At 37.7% G+C, this 16,691-nt stretch overlaps 1 protein-coding gene across 3 annotated transcripts; it reads right to left on the reverse strand.

The window, feature by feature from the left end:
* Nucleotides 1-1,168: 1,168 nt before the first annotated feature.
* ZBTB24 (zinc finger and BTB domain containing 24) lies at nt 1,169-14,438 on the reverse strand (the record flags this gene model as incomplete). 3 transcript variants are annotated; one of them, XM_081944646.1, is made up of 7 exons in its annotated part: nt 14,282-14,438; nt 10,462-11,430; nt 8,782-8,949; nt 6,605-6,688; nt 5,624-5,707; nt 4,753-4,834; nt 1,169-3,621 (listed from the first exon to the last, which is right to left on the reverse strand). In XM_081944646.1, exons 2-7 carry the CDS (start codon nt 11,423-11,425, stop codon nt 2,868-2,870), a joined length of 2,136 nt encoding a protein of 711 aa, XP_081800772.1. In that variant the 5' UTR covers nt 11,426-11,430; nt 14,282-14,438. The 3 variants fall into 3 exon arrangements, with proteins under 3 accessions (XP_081800772.1, XP_081800773.1, XP_081800774.1); XM_081944647.1 differs by lacking the exons at nt 1,169-3,621; nt 4,753-4,834 and adding an exon at nt 4,884-5,064; XM_081944648.1 differs by lacking the exons at nt 1,169-3,621; nt 4,753-4,834; nt 5,624-5,707; nt 6,605-6,688; nt 8,782-8,949 and having other exon boundaries at nt 10,457-11,430.
* Nucleotides 14,439-16,691: the final 2,253 nt, after the last annotated feature.

The following is a 16,691-nucleotide window of genomic DNA, read 5'->3' on the forward strand; positions in this document are numbered from 1 at the left end:
TCCTTTCTTCTTCTTCTTGTTATTCTCATTCATTTAAAATAGTACAGAGATCTCACCACCAAGGAAGGGATATCTATCATGTGGGTCTTAATGAAACTGTATAGAACCTTTTCTGTTGGGTCATGTTGCTTTACCTAAGAATTTTCAATTCCTTAAGGATCCTAATGAGAGCAATTTTGTTCTTGTGAAATTTGAAGACACCTTGTTGTTGACAGCCAGACAAGTTTAAGGGAGAAATTGGTAATGTAGGAAATGGAGGTAAATATTTCAACGGTTGTTGTGCAATACTGAAAAGATACACAAAAGTACTGTATTCCCAAGTAAAACAAGATATTCTACATATGTTTACAATTCAGGAAATCAGTTTTGTTTTTATTGGTAGTCAAAGGGAACTCCAAAAAGTCAAACTGGTTCCTGCTGTAAAGAATGAAACCCTAATAATTTATATTTACTGATAAGTGCTCAGCCAAGGCTCAGTTTTGTTTAACACTCAGGCTAATAGAGCCGTGGTTTGGGAACACATAGGCATGGCAATTATTCAATCTCTGTTTTTCTGCTTGTTAATGTTTTTCTTTTAAAAATAAACAAAAGATAAAAGCTGGAAACAGACTAGAATAGAAATGTGGTTCATTCTCCCCAGCAGCCTCAAATAATTGATTGAAATGCAAAGGGATCTGAAAATGAAATGCAGGAATAATTGAGAGAGAAACAAGTTTCAGGAAGTCATCTTGTGGTATGGTGAGAGCCTTATATTTAAACGTGCCTACCTTTCCAGAAAAGTAGAAAAATAAGGGTGCTGGGAATGATTTGGGAAGGCTACAGGAAGTCCTAGAAGGCTTCCTCAAAAATTTGTCTTTGTTAATAGGGTATTTGTGACTGGTCATATCCATCATGGCTACTACGTATTTTGTGACAGCATCTAAATATAATCTCAAATGATTATTTGGGTATATGGGGAAACGGTTGAAATATATTTTTATATTTGCACATATGATTATTGCAATTGTATTGTAGCTTTATATTTTTTTCTGAAAACAATTGCATCTAATTTGTTCTTATTAATACCGCACCGCAGAAGCATACGTTGGACCTGTAAGGAACACATTTCTGACAAAAAAAAAGTTTGTAACAGACAAAAAAACCGTGGAAGAAAAAAAAATTCCAGAAGGATGAATATATGCATTGTGTTTATTTTAAAAGCACTATAGCTTTATCTTACATAAAGAAGCATTATATTGTAGATGTTTAACTGAGGGCACAATTTAATCATTCAGAGCAGAATTATTTCCCGGTTATACATCTTTTGCCCCCCCCCCCCCCGATATTTTATTATTATTTTTCCTTATGCAAACCTTCATAGTTAATTATCTTCACTAGATCATTCAATCGGTCTTAAGACACTAAACTTTTTAAAACAACAGCTGTATAAAAACCTCAATCAATTTAACTGAGGGAAGACTGAGTACCCTCTCTCCCATGTACAAACTCTGAGCACCTTCATTTCATCCTGTTCTGCATTATACCAAAGGTTACCACCAGGATGCTGAAGTAATCCATAACGTTTCATCGCCAACCAGTGTTCACTGATTACCACAGTGAAGCTTTCCTATATTCAGTAGAATCCATATTGTACAGTTTAGGCAGTATGAGGAAAGGAAGAATGGAAGTTATAGTGCACATCTGAGTACGGATGTCTACCACATTGCAATTCCTTAAGGAGAAAGTATGCTCTCTCTTCCTATTCCTTGATTACTTCAGGCCTAATAATTTTGGTCAACGGTTTATTGGTCCAAGCATGAAGCTTTTATCCTCTATTCCCCAGTTTGATTCTAGTTTAAAAACTAGAACTACTATTAACATATAAAGCAAATGTTCTTGTAGTTATAATGGGAAACAATCATTTTTTTAAATTTTATTACAGGAATGAGTATACTGCTTATTCACCAGGATATAAAAAAGTACAAGAGAAAGGAGAAATCACAATGCCTATGTTTGCTCTGTTAAGCCAATACCAAAATTGATTTGTGTCAGTTAAGTCGAGGGAAGTTGAGCATTGAACTGATGTGCATAATTTTTTAAAAAGCAAATGAAAACATAACCAAAACAAGGCAATAGTTTGCTAAGCCTGTTAACATTACTTAGAAGAGCCTACGCCCATCTGTTGGAGATGTAACTTTTATTTTTTCTGTCTTTTGAAATTATGCATTTACTTTTGCAAAGTTACATAAATTCTTCAAGTCTTATTTTACCTCTGCTTGTAGAAACCTTCTAATAAAACTGACTCTCACAAAGTCTTAATTGACACAAACAGACTGATCGATTTTTTTGGAAATCCAAACATGAGCTTGCCTTAGCCCAAATTAATGAGCTTATAGGAGGAAAAAATACTATATATCTAAAATATCAGTTGATAAGCTTGTTAAATATATACAGTATAAGTCCATTCAGAGGCAATTTTACATCCCATCATTTACAGTGGAAAAATTAAGCATGCATTGTTCTTTTTCACTGAAATAACTGAGATGGCAAAATGTATAAGCAGGCTTGTACCATGTTCTTTTAATATTTGATTGCAGTTCAGGCAAAAGGCATGAGAACACTGGTTAAAAAGCCATGCTTTCAACATATATCTAAATTGACAAATCTGCAAAATAAAAATGCATAAACCAATTGCCGTTAAGTCAACAATCAACATTACCAGCATGTGAAATTAAATAGAGAATATTGTATATATAATGCATTTCACATGAAGGCTCCTCTTTCATCTTGATAAATAAATATATTTAAGGAGGAAATCAGTCTGTATTTTAAAAAGCTTGCCCTTCAGTGTGATGATCTCCAGATGGCTGGTCTACAGTTAGAGGCTGTTAAGCTGAATTGGAGATATGTACAGTATGGGTGTGTCCCTTGCTAATTTGAGGAGGTAGAATTGCATCTTGGCTAATGCGAAACTGTTGGCTAGGTTCTTGGGCCATCTGCAGATGCGGGGTTGGATGTGATGTTCCTGCAGCTATTTGAAGCACATCTGCTTGACTCTGATTGGCATGGAGATGTTCCAGAGCTTCTTTGAACAGTGTGATGACATGCATTTGTTCAGTCTGAGGAGAATCCAATGGGTTACTCACAATGCTGATATTCTGAATCTGGTCTGTGGGTTCTGTTTGGCCTGAAAGAAGCAGGTTCTGCAGCTGCTGTGATGGCTGAGTGAGAAGAGTAAGGCTGCCTGTGTGCTCCGTCATCACGTTTTGGGAATCATCTGAAGTGACAACGCTAATGCCTTGATTATGGCTGGGCACAAAGTTTATGTTGTGCACTGAATCTGTCACCAACAGCTGAATCTCCTGGGGTCCGGAGGTAGAAAGTTGATACTGCTGCAGCTGAAGAATGTTCCTGACATCCTCTGTGCTGCTATCGTTGGATGCAGTGCTGGCTTCCTGTAGCTGTTTCTCTTTGACATGAATTTTCAAATGAGATTTCAAATTGTCTAAACGTGCAAACTGCACACAACACTCTGAACAAGAGAAAGGTTTTTTGCCGGTGTGCAAGATACAATGTCTCCTTTTGGCACTGGAATCGGAAAAGGATTTTCCACAAATACTACACGAATATGGCTTTTCTCCTCTGAAAGAGAAGACATCTGGTTTGATCACATATGTCCATTATTTTGCGAAGCACGGATGTTATTAAAAAAACCAAAGCATTATTCAAGTGTCACAGCATTAAAACTGAATGGCAGATGGATTCGCTCTCTCTCCCTTCCTATGAAGTACACTTACTCAGGTAAGTGATATGTAAGTCAGTGGAAGCCATCTTACTTTCTTATCATGCAGTATAAATCATTATTGTACTACAGAATGAAACTCTCTGAAATCCTGTTGTTGCTCATGATGCCTCAACATGGTTGATAGCTAGTTTGCCAATCTCAACAACTATTGGGCAGGATGGCAGATATATGGAGAGGCAACTGGGCACGTCTAAACTCATTGTACTTTTGCCATTTATACTGCAGTAGCCATGCTTTGTTTCAAGACATCTTGTTCCAATATGTCTACCACAGAACAGAATAACAGTAAACAGACTATTAGAAGGCTCCTCAACCATATGTTGAGGCAGCATGTCACTAAGTCTATCATTAGGTCTATTAGGTCATTGTCATGACATGACAATGCTATTCTTTTTTATGCATTTTGGGGTATGTAGTTGATTTACATTGGTGCAGCTGAGGTAATAAGTGACAAGATATTAACACAGAAAAATTCCACCATGCCATGTCACATTTTTTTTCTAACTCTATAGCTTCCAATACTATTGAGCTTTCAAAGACTCTCAGGATTGTCAACATTCTGCTTTTATAAACAGATGAAAATCTGTACGTGCCCCATAAAAAAACAAATTTCAAAGTTTTTTTTAAAAGACATTACTATCCACTGCTATTGTACATTATACTCTCAATCTGAAATGCTAGACTTTTTTTTACCAAAACTTTCAAGAAGATAAATTAAAACTGTATGCCTTTTTTATCTATAACCAGAGTTCATTTGAAGTAGGATCCAATAGAGGTCATTGGGCTATTTTTTTGACAACATATATTTAATAATGTGACAGTGCTCAACATAACATGAACTGAATTTACAAACTATGATCTATAATTGCAGCAGACAATAAAACTGTATTAATAGCCTCACTCAAAATATTACCTATAAACTGGTTTCCATACAAAATCACAAAGAAAAAAAAAAGGGAAGGAGATACCTGTGGATTCTGATATGTGTCTGAAGAGAACTTTTTGCTGTAAATGACTTGCCACAGATTTCACAAGTAAATGGCTTTTCACCTATAAAAACTTGCTGATTAGTATAGTACGTAATTATCTCTTATTTAAAGAACAATTAAGAGTGTTTGATTTATAAGTAGACGCTAATGAATGTAACAACCAAATCTCATGCTAATTCATAGCTATTATGCTGAATAAATAATGAATTGAGATATGAACATACAAGAAAATACTGAGAAAATTTTGGAGGACAATGTTTTTCTCTTCAGTCTTCTTTAAATGCCCCTACCCTAAAAAAATAGGGGGAAAAGATTATGAAATATATTCTCATATTTTAATGTAAAATTATACACAAAATGGATAATATTGATTTTATTTTCTTTTAGTAATCTGCTCATGGTTTTCAGCCATATTTGCCTCTGATAAAAAAAGCAGTCTATTTCCTACCAGCCAAAAATTCTCAAACAGTAGCAGCAGTTTGACAGTGGAAGCCAATTATTCAAAGGTAATAAGTTGGCCTTCACTGAATGTACTGAAGTATCTGTCAATTTAGACTCCTGCACTGAGTCAATGATTGAAATCAGCAGTAGGACTCCCACACTGGGCTGCAAAACTCGAGGACTGCCCAATATGGCACCTATAATCCATGACCTTAATAGCCCCTACCAATTCTTTTACTGTAAACTTTGCACAGTATTGATTCAGCACCACACAAGTTCATTGTTAAAGATGAGAATCCATTATAAGCTCATTTATTATCTACAGATCAATGCTGCTTACTTGGATGTTCCTACCTAAATTATATATACTGCCAGCTTTTTTTCAAAAAAGAATAGAAAGCAGCATTACCTGTATGTGTTCTTAAATGTTTCTTTAATTGAGCTGTATCCATGAATTTACGATGACAGAGGATGCATTCTGGCAATGAATGGCCTGATTATGCAAAATGAAAAATAAATTATTATTTTTCCCAAGTGTGTCTATTTCATTTATAATTTTTATCTTAACATGTCGATGGTTAACAATAATAAACACATGAAGTTTACAATTCTAATACAACTGAAACCAAAATAATGCCACAATTGATGGAAGCATTATAGACAACATTTAGAAAATTATAACATGGGATAATGGCTCCATCAAATGCTAGATGAACTGACTTCTGCTTGCGTGGTGGATTTCTCTACTTTTCTTCCACATGTACTCCAATTGCTCTAAGATTTGGGAGGCGTTTGAGGGCTGAAGGAGGAATCTCTTATGGTAACAGATACTGTTGTATCAGCAGACGATTATTGTTGCATGTATCCCTATGTTCTTCTAGTTGTTGCTCATCAGTACATTTGCGATTATACTTTTTCCAATATAATCTTAGTAACTAAACTATTACATTATTGAAAGAAGCTTGTACTAGAACGCAATAATGCCAAAGTTAAGCGAACTGGGTGTCCAGTTCACCACAGTAACTCTTCTTCAAGCAACTCTATTTCTCTTGCTTCCTCATATACAGGAATTACCCCATTACTATTTCTATCTTCAATCACACTATCTTCATACTTTTTAGCTTATTATGAATTGCTTCATTTCAATTATTTTCTGCATTTTCAGTAGAAGATATCCCCAACTCCTCAAATACAGAATATTTAATTTTCTGTACTATCACACTACTTATATAATTTTGCAAAATGATCAGCTGGAACTAACCATGTGCTGAAACATTCATGGAATGCACAGTAAACAAATATATACCTATCGGTTATGGAACAATAATTAAAGGAACAAGAAAATCTCAACATTTCCTAACAACTTGTAGTATTCTTTAATTAATTATACCTGTGTGAACTCTATAGTGGCTTTTAAGTTGCCTTCTCTGACTGAAGTATTTTCCACACTGGTCACAGGTAAAAGCTTTCTGACCTGAAAAGAAAGAGGGGAAAATAGAGAAATTGTAGTTATTTATACTTATGGTAATCTGAGCAGTCATCTGTGAATTTGCACCTAGTTATTCTGATCTTGCATAGCAACTCAGTTGAAATATTCCAGAATGCAAAGGAATTCTGACAAGAACTCTGCCCATTACAAAGTAGGGCAACATCCAAAAACCTGTTCTCAGGACTGCCACAAAAGGTTGAAACCACAGTGATCATTCTTAGTTGCAGGTAGGATGAATGGACTGGTTGTATAAATTCTCCAATGCCATTCAAAAAATCATAGTAGCAAGTAGTAGTATCATCCCAGGGTTCTCATTTGCAACCTTCTTTACCAGATTCCCACAAAGTAAATGGGAAAGCTGGTGGAAAGTTGCAACTGGCTTAACAACCTAAGCAAAGTTGCGTTCGCTTAACAACCTATGATGATTTGCTTAATAATGGCAAGTGGGAAGTGCCAAAAATGCTGTTGTTATATGCAGTCAGATAACATTGCTTGGCAATGGGAATTCCAGTCCCAACTGCCATAATTAACCAAGGACTGCCTGTAGAAAAGCTGAGACTAGTAGACTGTCTGGCAAATGGCTGCAAAAGAAATAGCCATAGGCCTTAGACTTATATACAGTGTCACAGTGCTTTATAGCCCTCTCTAATCGGTTTACAGAGTCAGCATATCTCCCCCAACAATCTGGATCCCTATTTTACCAACCTCAGAAGGATGGAAAGCTGAGTTAATCTTTTGCTGGTGAGAACTGAACTGCTGAACTGCTGGCAGCCGTCAATCAGCAGAAGTAGCTGGTGGTATTGCATTCTAACCACTGTGCCACCACGGCTCTTATCCCTCAGAAATGCCACTGATGGAAGCCATGGAGTGACTTTGTAAGTTTACGAGATGAAGTGTTTTACTCAAGTCGTATTAACTAAACAAGAGGATTCCAAATTTATAGGCCAGTGATGACGAACCTTTTCGGCACTGAGTGCCCCAAATGGAACGTGTGCACATGGGTGTGTGCATGCGCGCACAGGAGCACTAGAAACCCAAAGACCAGCTAACTGGAAAGTGCATGCCTGGTTTTTTGGCAGGTTTTGGTCGGTTTTGGGGGTCTTTTCATGCCATTTTTGACCCGAGAAATGCCCTGAAAACACAGAAAATGCCCTGAAAGCACCCTGAAAAAACAGCCTGAAAATGCCCCCAAAACACCTTGAAAACAGCCCAGAAAATGGCCTGAAATGGCCCAAAAAACGGCCTGGTTTTTGGCTGTTTTCAGGCTGTTTTCCAGCGCCTGTGAAGACCAGCTGGGGAGGGTGCGCATGCCCAGAGAGGCCTGTGTGTGCCACCTCTGCCACATGTGCCATAGGTTCGCCATCACGGTTATAGGCTATTAAGCAGGCAGAGACGTTATACATGTAAATCAGAGGGACTAGGAAGAGTACAAGATTTACAGAAGTAGTAAATGAAACACTTTCTTAGGACTACTTGATAGTATTTCATATTTTGTACCTGGACTTTCATTTACAGAACACTACATAAGCATCTATTTATCTCATTTCTGCGGCCACTACCACATTCTCATTACTTGTTTCTGTTAATTGGTTTTGAGAGCATGTAGTAGTTAAAAGATGGAGGAAGAATTTCTCTTGTCTCATTCTTGGAAGAAGAACGACTGTAAGCCCTTGAATACCAGTGGATTATGGGTTCATGTATCCTTAAGGGTACATGTCCAATGTACCTTATTCAAAAGAAAACACACCGGGGACTTCTACCCTAAACATGAAATTGACCTAGAATTTATTCCACAGGGAGAAATCATGAGCTATAAAAAGCTTTCTATAATGGAATGGATATAGTTTTATGGATTAATAGATAGCCCCTATGAACCACGGATGTATACCTTATAAAAAAACCCAGACCCTAAGGACAAAATATTGAGGTCAGCTATCATTTCCAATTCTTAAAATGAGTTCTCCGAAGTGTCAAACGTTCTGCTACTGAAATAAGGCAGATATACTCATTCTAATCCTGCCAGGGATTATTTTTTCCCACTTGGCCATTTTAGCCTAGTGAATGGCTTTTGATCTTACCTGTATGGAGACTCATGTGTTCCAAGAGAGAATGTTTTGTGGTTAAAGCTTTATTGCAAACTGTGCAAGTATATGGCCGTTCCCCAGTGTGCATCCGCTCATGGACCTGGAGAGAGTGCTTCTGGGAAAAGCCTTTGCCACATTCACCGCATTTGAATGGGCGCTCTCCTGAAAACAAAGGCATGGCACTGTGAATGGGAAACAGGTATTTCAAGCAGATGGAGCAGTGCTTGAAATAACAACATCATTTAATTTAAATTGGCAGTACATTTTTCAAAAGTACTACTTTGAAAATACAACAAAGGCAGCAATGTTGATGGTAAAATAAGTGTTAATACAAAAGGACAATTTTAATAATTTTAATTGTAGTTAACACCCAAGTTTATCTATATTCTGCTGTGATTATTTATATAAATAGCAGTAGTCTAGGAAGATAATGAATTATTCTTTCCTTCTCTCATTTTTGCCACAACAATCCTATAAGGTAGGTTAGGCTGAAAGAGATTCACTTACCCAAGCCATCTAGCTGGCTTCGCTGATACAAGAACTCCTGGTTTCTATGCTGGTGTCTTAAACCAAGGTAGACAGATGAACCAAGAAAACGAAAGTGTTCCTTTTTTGAGGCTGTATTGAAATGTAGAACTACAGGGATTCCTAATTTACAGCGCAGAACTACATCAGCTAATTACTCATGTGAATCCATGAGTAGATGCACAGAGTCTCCCATCATTCAAGGCTAATACTTGAAGTTTTTCAGGACAAGTCGGCATGTTCTAGGATTGGAGGATCCAATGTGCCGATTCGGATTTCCCAGCAGGTGAAGATAGCACTTAGCAATCCCAAAGGTGCTTTTTCAGGAGGCAATGGACTTTCTTGTTTTATTCTTTTGAAGACATTTCGCTTTCCATCCAAGCTTTTTCAGCTTTTACAGGATTGTGGGGAATGGAAGGATTTATATTCCTTGCAGACAAGAAAAAAACAAGGAAGTCCAGTTGCCTCCTGAAGAAGCACTTTTGGAGCAATCATGACCTGGATGACCGAGAATCTCTACATAAGTCTATATAATTTGAGATGAACATCCATAAAATAGAATAGAGTAGAGTAGAATAGAACAGAATAAGGAGTAGGAATAGAATACTTGGTATAAGTATTCTTATATTCTGCCCAAGTATAATTGGACATACAAGAAATGTGTCTTCGGTGCATAAGCTCCCAGTGTACATAAAAGATATAAGTGCTAAATCATGTTCATAGTAATCATAAAGACATTCATCATGAATGGTGTGGGAATAGGAATAGATTTCCAGAGAAAAAATTGCAGACTACAGGAACCAGGACTATTAGGGAGACCCTTTTAAATATTATGATCCTTGGTGGTGTGTAATATTTTTTAACCTTATGTATTTTATTACTTATATATCTGATAGTAAGCCATCTAGGTTATTTTATAAAATACAAGTGGCCATGTACTTTTTAAGATAAATATTTAGATTTATTCATTTTTCCATATATTGATTGATCATTTATACATTATATTAATCTCTCAATCACATTTTAATATGATTATTTTTTGTGTGTTGTTTACTTTTTTAAAAAAATGAAAATAATAATAATAATCACATTTTAATAACAGAATGTAGATTGCATATATTTTCCCCTAAGATTGAAAAGAGAACTAACCTGTATGACTTCTTCGGTGTATAGCTAAAAAATGATTATATTTAAAGACTTTCCCACAGTCTTTGCACTCAACTTCAGAACCAGTACGTTTTCTTCTGCCATTGGCCCTTTTTGTCAGCCCACTGTCCTCTTCATCACCAATAAGTTTATAATCTTTTAATTTGATTGATCGCCGTATCCTACGTTTGCTGTAACGACTCTGAGTGATCTGTGTATTTTGGCACTTAGGATCATAGTTCTCATCCTTTTCTGTTGAGACGCTGACCACAGCTTCTGTCCTACATATTTCTCTTCCCTCTCCACTTACAGGAATGAGTTCATTGGTATTTCTGTCTTCTACCACAGTCTCCCACTTTATAAAATTTTGCTTATTATGAACCGAATTGTTCTCTTTTAATTGCACATCTTCCATAGAAAGGGATTCCAGTTTTTCTTCCTGGATGTTCTTCACTTTTCTTGGTCTTCCACGCTTTCGCTTTGGTGGGTCTTCACTTTTTTTGTTTTTTGCTAAGACAGCTATTGGGGTTTCACCATTAGAAATTCCAGATAATGTGTTTGTTAAGCTGCAGTTCCTCTCTTGCTCTGTATATGCTCTAACTAGATCGTTCACTTTGAGGAGATGAGCAGTCGCTAAAATCTGATCTATACTTTTTTCACTAGCTTGTAAGCAGCCTGTGTAAATAAATTCCAATAGCACCCCAAAAGCATCTGCCACCATCCCTTCAAGCATGTAGATCGACTGGCCAATCTCGCCCTCTTCAACGAACATCATGGAGAAATATTCACTGCTGGCAGCAAGTAATGCCTTATGGGCTCTAAAGTGAACATTTTCTACAATTAAAGTGATGTCACATAAAAAATCTTTTTTTCTCTGTTCCTCAAATTTAATTAGAATAGTGTCTCTGTGAACCTTAGAGTGGATTGCTATAGGTTTCTCCGAAGAATTAGATGCAGCTTCATCCATTATTGCTAAAGACAAAGGGGAAAAAAAGAAACTAAGATTCAAAGTGCTCCAAGACAAATGGAAAATACTTATTTAAGTACAAGGGACATATGCTGGCCTGTTTGAATGGCACTACACAATACCCCGAAACTGCCAACTTTCAGAGTTATTCAGGCTAGCCAATATAATTCAGAATTAAGCATCCTAAATAAGGGCCTCATTTAAACATCAACTTAGTTTTAATAGTTAATTGAGTTAATAATTTAAAAGCTTTAAAAATAGAATAAACATTGATATCAAAATAGCAAAAATCAGACCCTCTGACAAGATCCTCTAAGGTTTGAAAGGGGAAGGCAATTGTCATGAATTTGCCACCTACTTTTTGTAATGCCTTACCCCTAGAAACTGTTTTGGAAAAACGGGAGGGGGGGGGCTCTCCAGAGAAACGCGGGAAATGGCAGTGGGGGAAAGCAGCAATACATTTCACCTCTTTTTTTAAACTAGTGGAAGCACCTAGTTGGTGGAGTCAATCATAGAATAAATCCTTTCATTTAGGGATATGCATGTATGTATGTATAAAATTTATTGGCCACCCATCTTACCATGGCGGCTTACAGTCACAAAGCTATATCTGTATTAAAACATAAATAAGTTAAAAGTCAGAATTAAAATCTAGGGACATGTGGGGAGGGCAGGGGCGGAATGGGTGGAGGTGGGATCTGTTGTTACTCCATCAACCTCTTCCACTAAGCTGTTCCCCTATTGAGCCCCCAGGCCAACTAGCAAAGACAAGTCTTTAGGCCCTTTCGAAAGGAGGTTTAGCCTCACGTGGTGTGGGGGAAAGATGCTATAGAGGACTGGGGGGGGGGGGGCAACAGAAAAGGCCCTCCTCCTGGACCCCTAAGTAAATTGGGATGCAAACCCTTTGCCTGAAAATTTAGCTCCATTTATTCATACAGGTATTTCTACATAGGCACACATAGGTACATGTATGCACAAGAGGATTTGCATTGGAGCTACTGAGAACAGAATACCATTCAAATTAGACAACTTGAATGTAATAGAGCACATATGTATTGCAGTTTGACTTCTAATTAGCTGCCAATTATAAATAGACCTCAGGACTTATTCCTAAGTATACATTTGTGAATAACAAGAAAGGATTATTTCAAATCAACAAAGGCAAAAAAACATTATTAGAGATAAGATGAATAAAAATGTGATCTAGTGAGAAATTATACACATTCAAGCTCATTTAAAAAAAAATAGAAACCTCACATTTAGCAGTGATGCAAATGAAACCTGCAAGACAGATATTGTCCAGATCTATTTTTTGTTCTTTTTAACACAGATTATACTAATGTCAATAGGAAACTGGTGAGTGTTGTCACAATGTACAAAGAACCCCTCTCTTTGTTTCAGTATTGCAGTGGTACCTTTTCCCATTGCTGTGTATGCTACTGTTGGCTTTTTCCACATATCTGGGAAAAGGTGTGGCTACTTTATTGTTTTGAAGCAATAAAGTGCTTTATACAGATTACACGAAGAGTCTTTCGAGGGATTTGCACAATATTACTAGTCGGTATCATTGACATAAGACACACTTATAATAATCTAAGGCCAACTGAGTCTCAGACAGCAATCTATGATTTTTTTTTGTCAAATAAATGCTGATGTAGCCACTTTTTCTAAAACCACTTAAGAAATCCTTTACTAGGCCTGTCACACAAGTATGTTTGTTTTCCAATATTTTTGAAAGTTTAAACTAAACAGGATATTTATAGGCTACTCATTCCAGTAAGAACGGGCTTTTCTCTTAGATGATGTGTATAGTTTTGTGACACATCCAACTTTTCCATAGAATCATATTTCTAATTGAAGAGGAATTTTCAATATTGATTTAATGCAGTTTATTCTTCTGTGATTTGTACTACATTAGCTTAACACGTTCAATTGGGAGACTATTTTTCTTGTCAGTTTTTACATTTTTCTTTTATTACATTTTTCTTTTTTATTTATTTATTTTAAAAAAGGACTTTTATTTCCTCCCATGTTAAAATCCCTAAGAACATTAAAACCATGTATCACGCTATATTCAATCATTTACTCGGTAGCATACTTTCCCTTCCAGCTTAGATTCCATACCGTGCGATTTCACGGATACATAATAAAAATAAACGTCCTTTGCTACAATGAGACAATACCCGCACTTCTCCCCCCTCCCCAAAGCTTTTGCGGAAGCCAAAAAAGACGACGACCCAATTAGAGAAAATAAGGGCAAATATAATAATAATGACTGGTCTTTCAAAGCCAGACCTGCCTGTTATGCCCACTTTCCTTTGCTCTCCTATTTAAAACAAAAGAGGAGTCAAGACTGCAAAGCAAGACAAGGCAGAGAGATACGGAAATAAAGGGAAAGGGATGAAAAAAAAACAGGAACCGCGATGCCCGCTTTATTTTTTCCCTCTCGCCTGAACTTTCCTGCCTTTCACAAGCTGCGAGCGAAATTCAACAGGTGACGCTCCCCCCCCATCCCCATTTCACCCAACTGGTAAAATACGAGGTTTCGGGGTAGCGAATGTCTCCCTCTCCAACACTCATTGGAAGTTCCGTCCTTCCGACCATCGTTATTTACCAACCTAACCCATTTACCCAAAATAAGGCTGGATGCATGCAGCAGAAATCCCGGCCATCCCCTAGTCCCTAAAGAGAAGACCCAGAGGAAAAGTTGGAACCCCCCAAACGCCTCTATCGCGCCGTTCGTCAATAACTGTCAATGGAAGACCAGGACCTTCCTCTGGATAACCTATTAGCCCTCCGGGCGGGAGGGGGGGGAGAGAGGTGAGAAAAAAAAGTCAGCGATGAAACCGGACTCACCCTCGACTGCGAAAGCTGCAAGTACGGAGCCCCGCTACAAGGCGGTTGAAGCCAGCAAAGGCATACGCCGGAAGCGGCGGGCGCGTATCCCGGAAGTGAGGTCACAAGACGAAGGCGGGGATTACGAGGGGAAAAAGCACGACAGGGGGTGGGGTGGAGTTCGGGCGTAGGAGGAAGGTAGGACGGTTAAGTGTTCGTTGCCCTTAAAGCGACAGGCGGGGGATCTTGTCCAAGCCGGCGTGTTCTGGGATTGGAGGATCCGGTGTGCCGATTCGGGTTTCCCAGCAGGTGAAGATAGCAATAGCATTTAGCAATCCCAAAGGTGTCTTTTTTAGGAGGCAACTGGACTTTTTTGTTTTTTTTCTTTGAAGACGTTTCGCTTCTCATCCAAGAAGCTTCTTTCGCTCTGACAGGATAGTGGGGAATGGAAGGATTTGTATTCCTTGTAGACAAGAAAAAACAACGGTTGACCTTTGGGACAACCATGATCTGGATGGCTGAGAATCTGTACAGATTTAGCAATAGAATTTAGACTTATCTACCGCTTCGTAGTGCCCTCTTAAGTGGCTTACAGAGTCAGCATATGGCCCCCAACAATCTGCATCCTCATTTTACTGCACACTGGCTCCTCATTTTACCAATCTTGGAAGGATGGAAGGATGAGTCAACCTTGAGCCCTTGAGGATCAAGCCCCTGGCAGTCAGCAGAGTTAACCTGCAATACTGCATTCTAACCACTTCCCCACCACATTACCTCTGCCCCACCATGGTTTTTGAAAATAATATTGATCAAAAACTGGAGTGCAAGGGCTCTGTATCTCACTCAACAAGGCTAACTACTTTTTTGCCAAACACATTGATTTTTTACCAAGCCGAATTTGAGGAAATTCTAACCATAGCTATGTAGATTCTCAACCATCCAGATCATGGTTGTCCCAAAAGTGTTTTTTCTGAAGATGCTCCTTGGCTGAGAAGGAAAATGTCTTCAAGAGAAGAAACACAGCAAGTCCAGTTGCCTTTTGAAATAGCACCTTTGGGACAGTAGGCCGAGATCTCATTGGACTCTCCAAGCGGACACCGACTTTACTTAGGGTGTCCAATAACAAACTTCGAAGACAGGCTATTGGGTATTGGGATGGCAAGCGTATAAGTACAAAAATAGTCTTGGCACTAGGAATGGCAGATACATGGATGTGATTCTGGGTGATTCGCGATGGGGCATTTGAAACCGAAATGGTAGCAGTAGACACTTCAAATTTTCCCATTTTAGGGGAAGGATTTCCTCCTCTTAAAAGGATTTCCAGATTGACACCATGCCCATTCAGGACACGTTACTGTTTAACTGAGGAAAACAAATGAATAGATGCACAAGATAATTGCAAACTGCTTCCTGACTGTTGACACAAAGATCTTTGAAAAAATTCTGTTTGGTATCTGAGTTGCACTTACAATTTAGTTTCTTAAGATACATTTAAACTGTCGACTACTTTTTGCCAAGTATCTTCAGATGGGTTTTATTTTATTGCTATTTATATGTGGATCCATTCCAGAATGGTTCTGCATGGCTGAAAAAGTTCATCAAATTGCTCTGTGCATTTCCACTGCCAGTTCAGCTAGTGCTGCAACAACCAAACAGCACTGGGCCATTTGCTAATTAACAATTTATTAAACTAGCTCTTGACATTTTAGATTAATATGTTACACAAATCTGTCTACATTGTTAGCTTATGGCTCGGTGTATTGGACAAACACACAAACTAATCTAATTGAAGGATCATAAACTCATCCTTGGTGCTCTCTGAGCTTGGTTGTTTTTTTTATAGATGTTTCATTATCCAAACTAGTTAACTTCATCAGTGCCACTAGCACTGGGGATGTTACCTAGTTTGGGTAATGAAATGTCTGCAAGAAAACAACCAAGCTCAGAGAGCACTGAGGAACCTTCATTTCAACCATGTCCTACAGATATTCTCATTTATTGGTACTGATTTTATTTAGTAAACTCTGATTAAATGAACTACAACACAGTCATAATGGTTTATTCAGTTGACTGACCCCCCTAAGTCTGATTAGTACTGATTAATAGAGCTCTGTGTCTGTGTTGACCCTACTATTTCAGATTGGAGGGGAAGTCCTATAATTGCTAATATTCAGGATTCAAATAGAAATATCTGATAATGTTTCCTTTATGTCATCTGGTTTTTCCTATGGAAGATTTATTTTTGAATTGAAGAGCATTCAACTATATGAGCCTCTGCTTGATGAAATGGTACAGACCTCATTCACCAATCTCAGTGAAGACAAGTTTGTACCAACTGCTAATCTGATTAGCCACTGAAGTGAGAAAAACATGGTATAAAGACAAGCCATTTGAAAAACCACTGCTTTTAAAATGCATTGTTTATAATAAA

The sequence above is a fragment of the Natrix helvetica genome (assembly GCF_964273705.1).
Source record: "Natrix helvetica genome assembly, chromosome: 2".
In the NCBI taxonomy this organism is placed as follows: Eukaryota; Metazoa; Chordata; class Lepidosauria; order Squamata; family Natricidae; genus Natrix; species Natrix helvetica.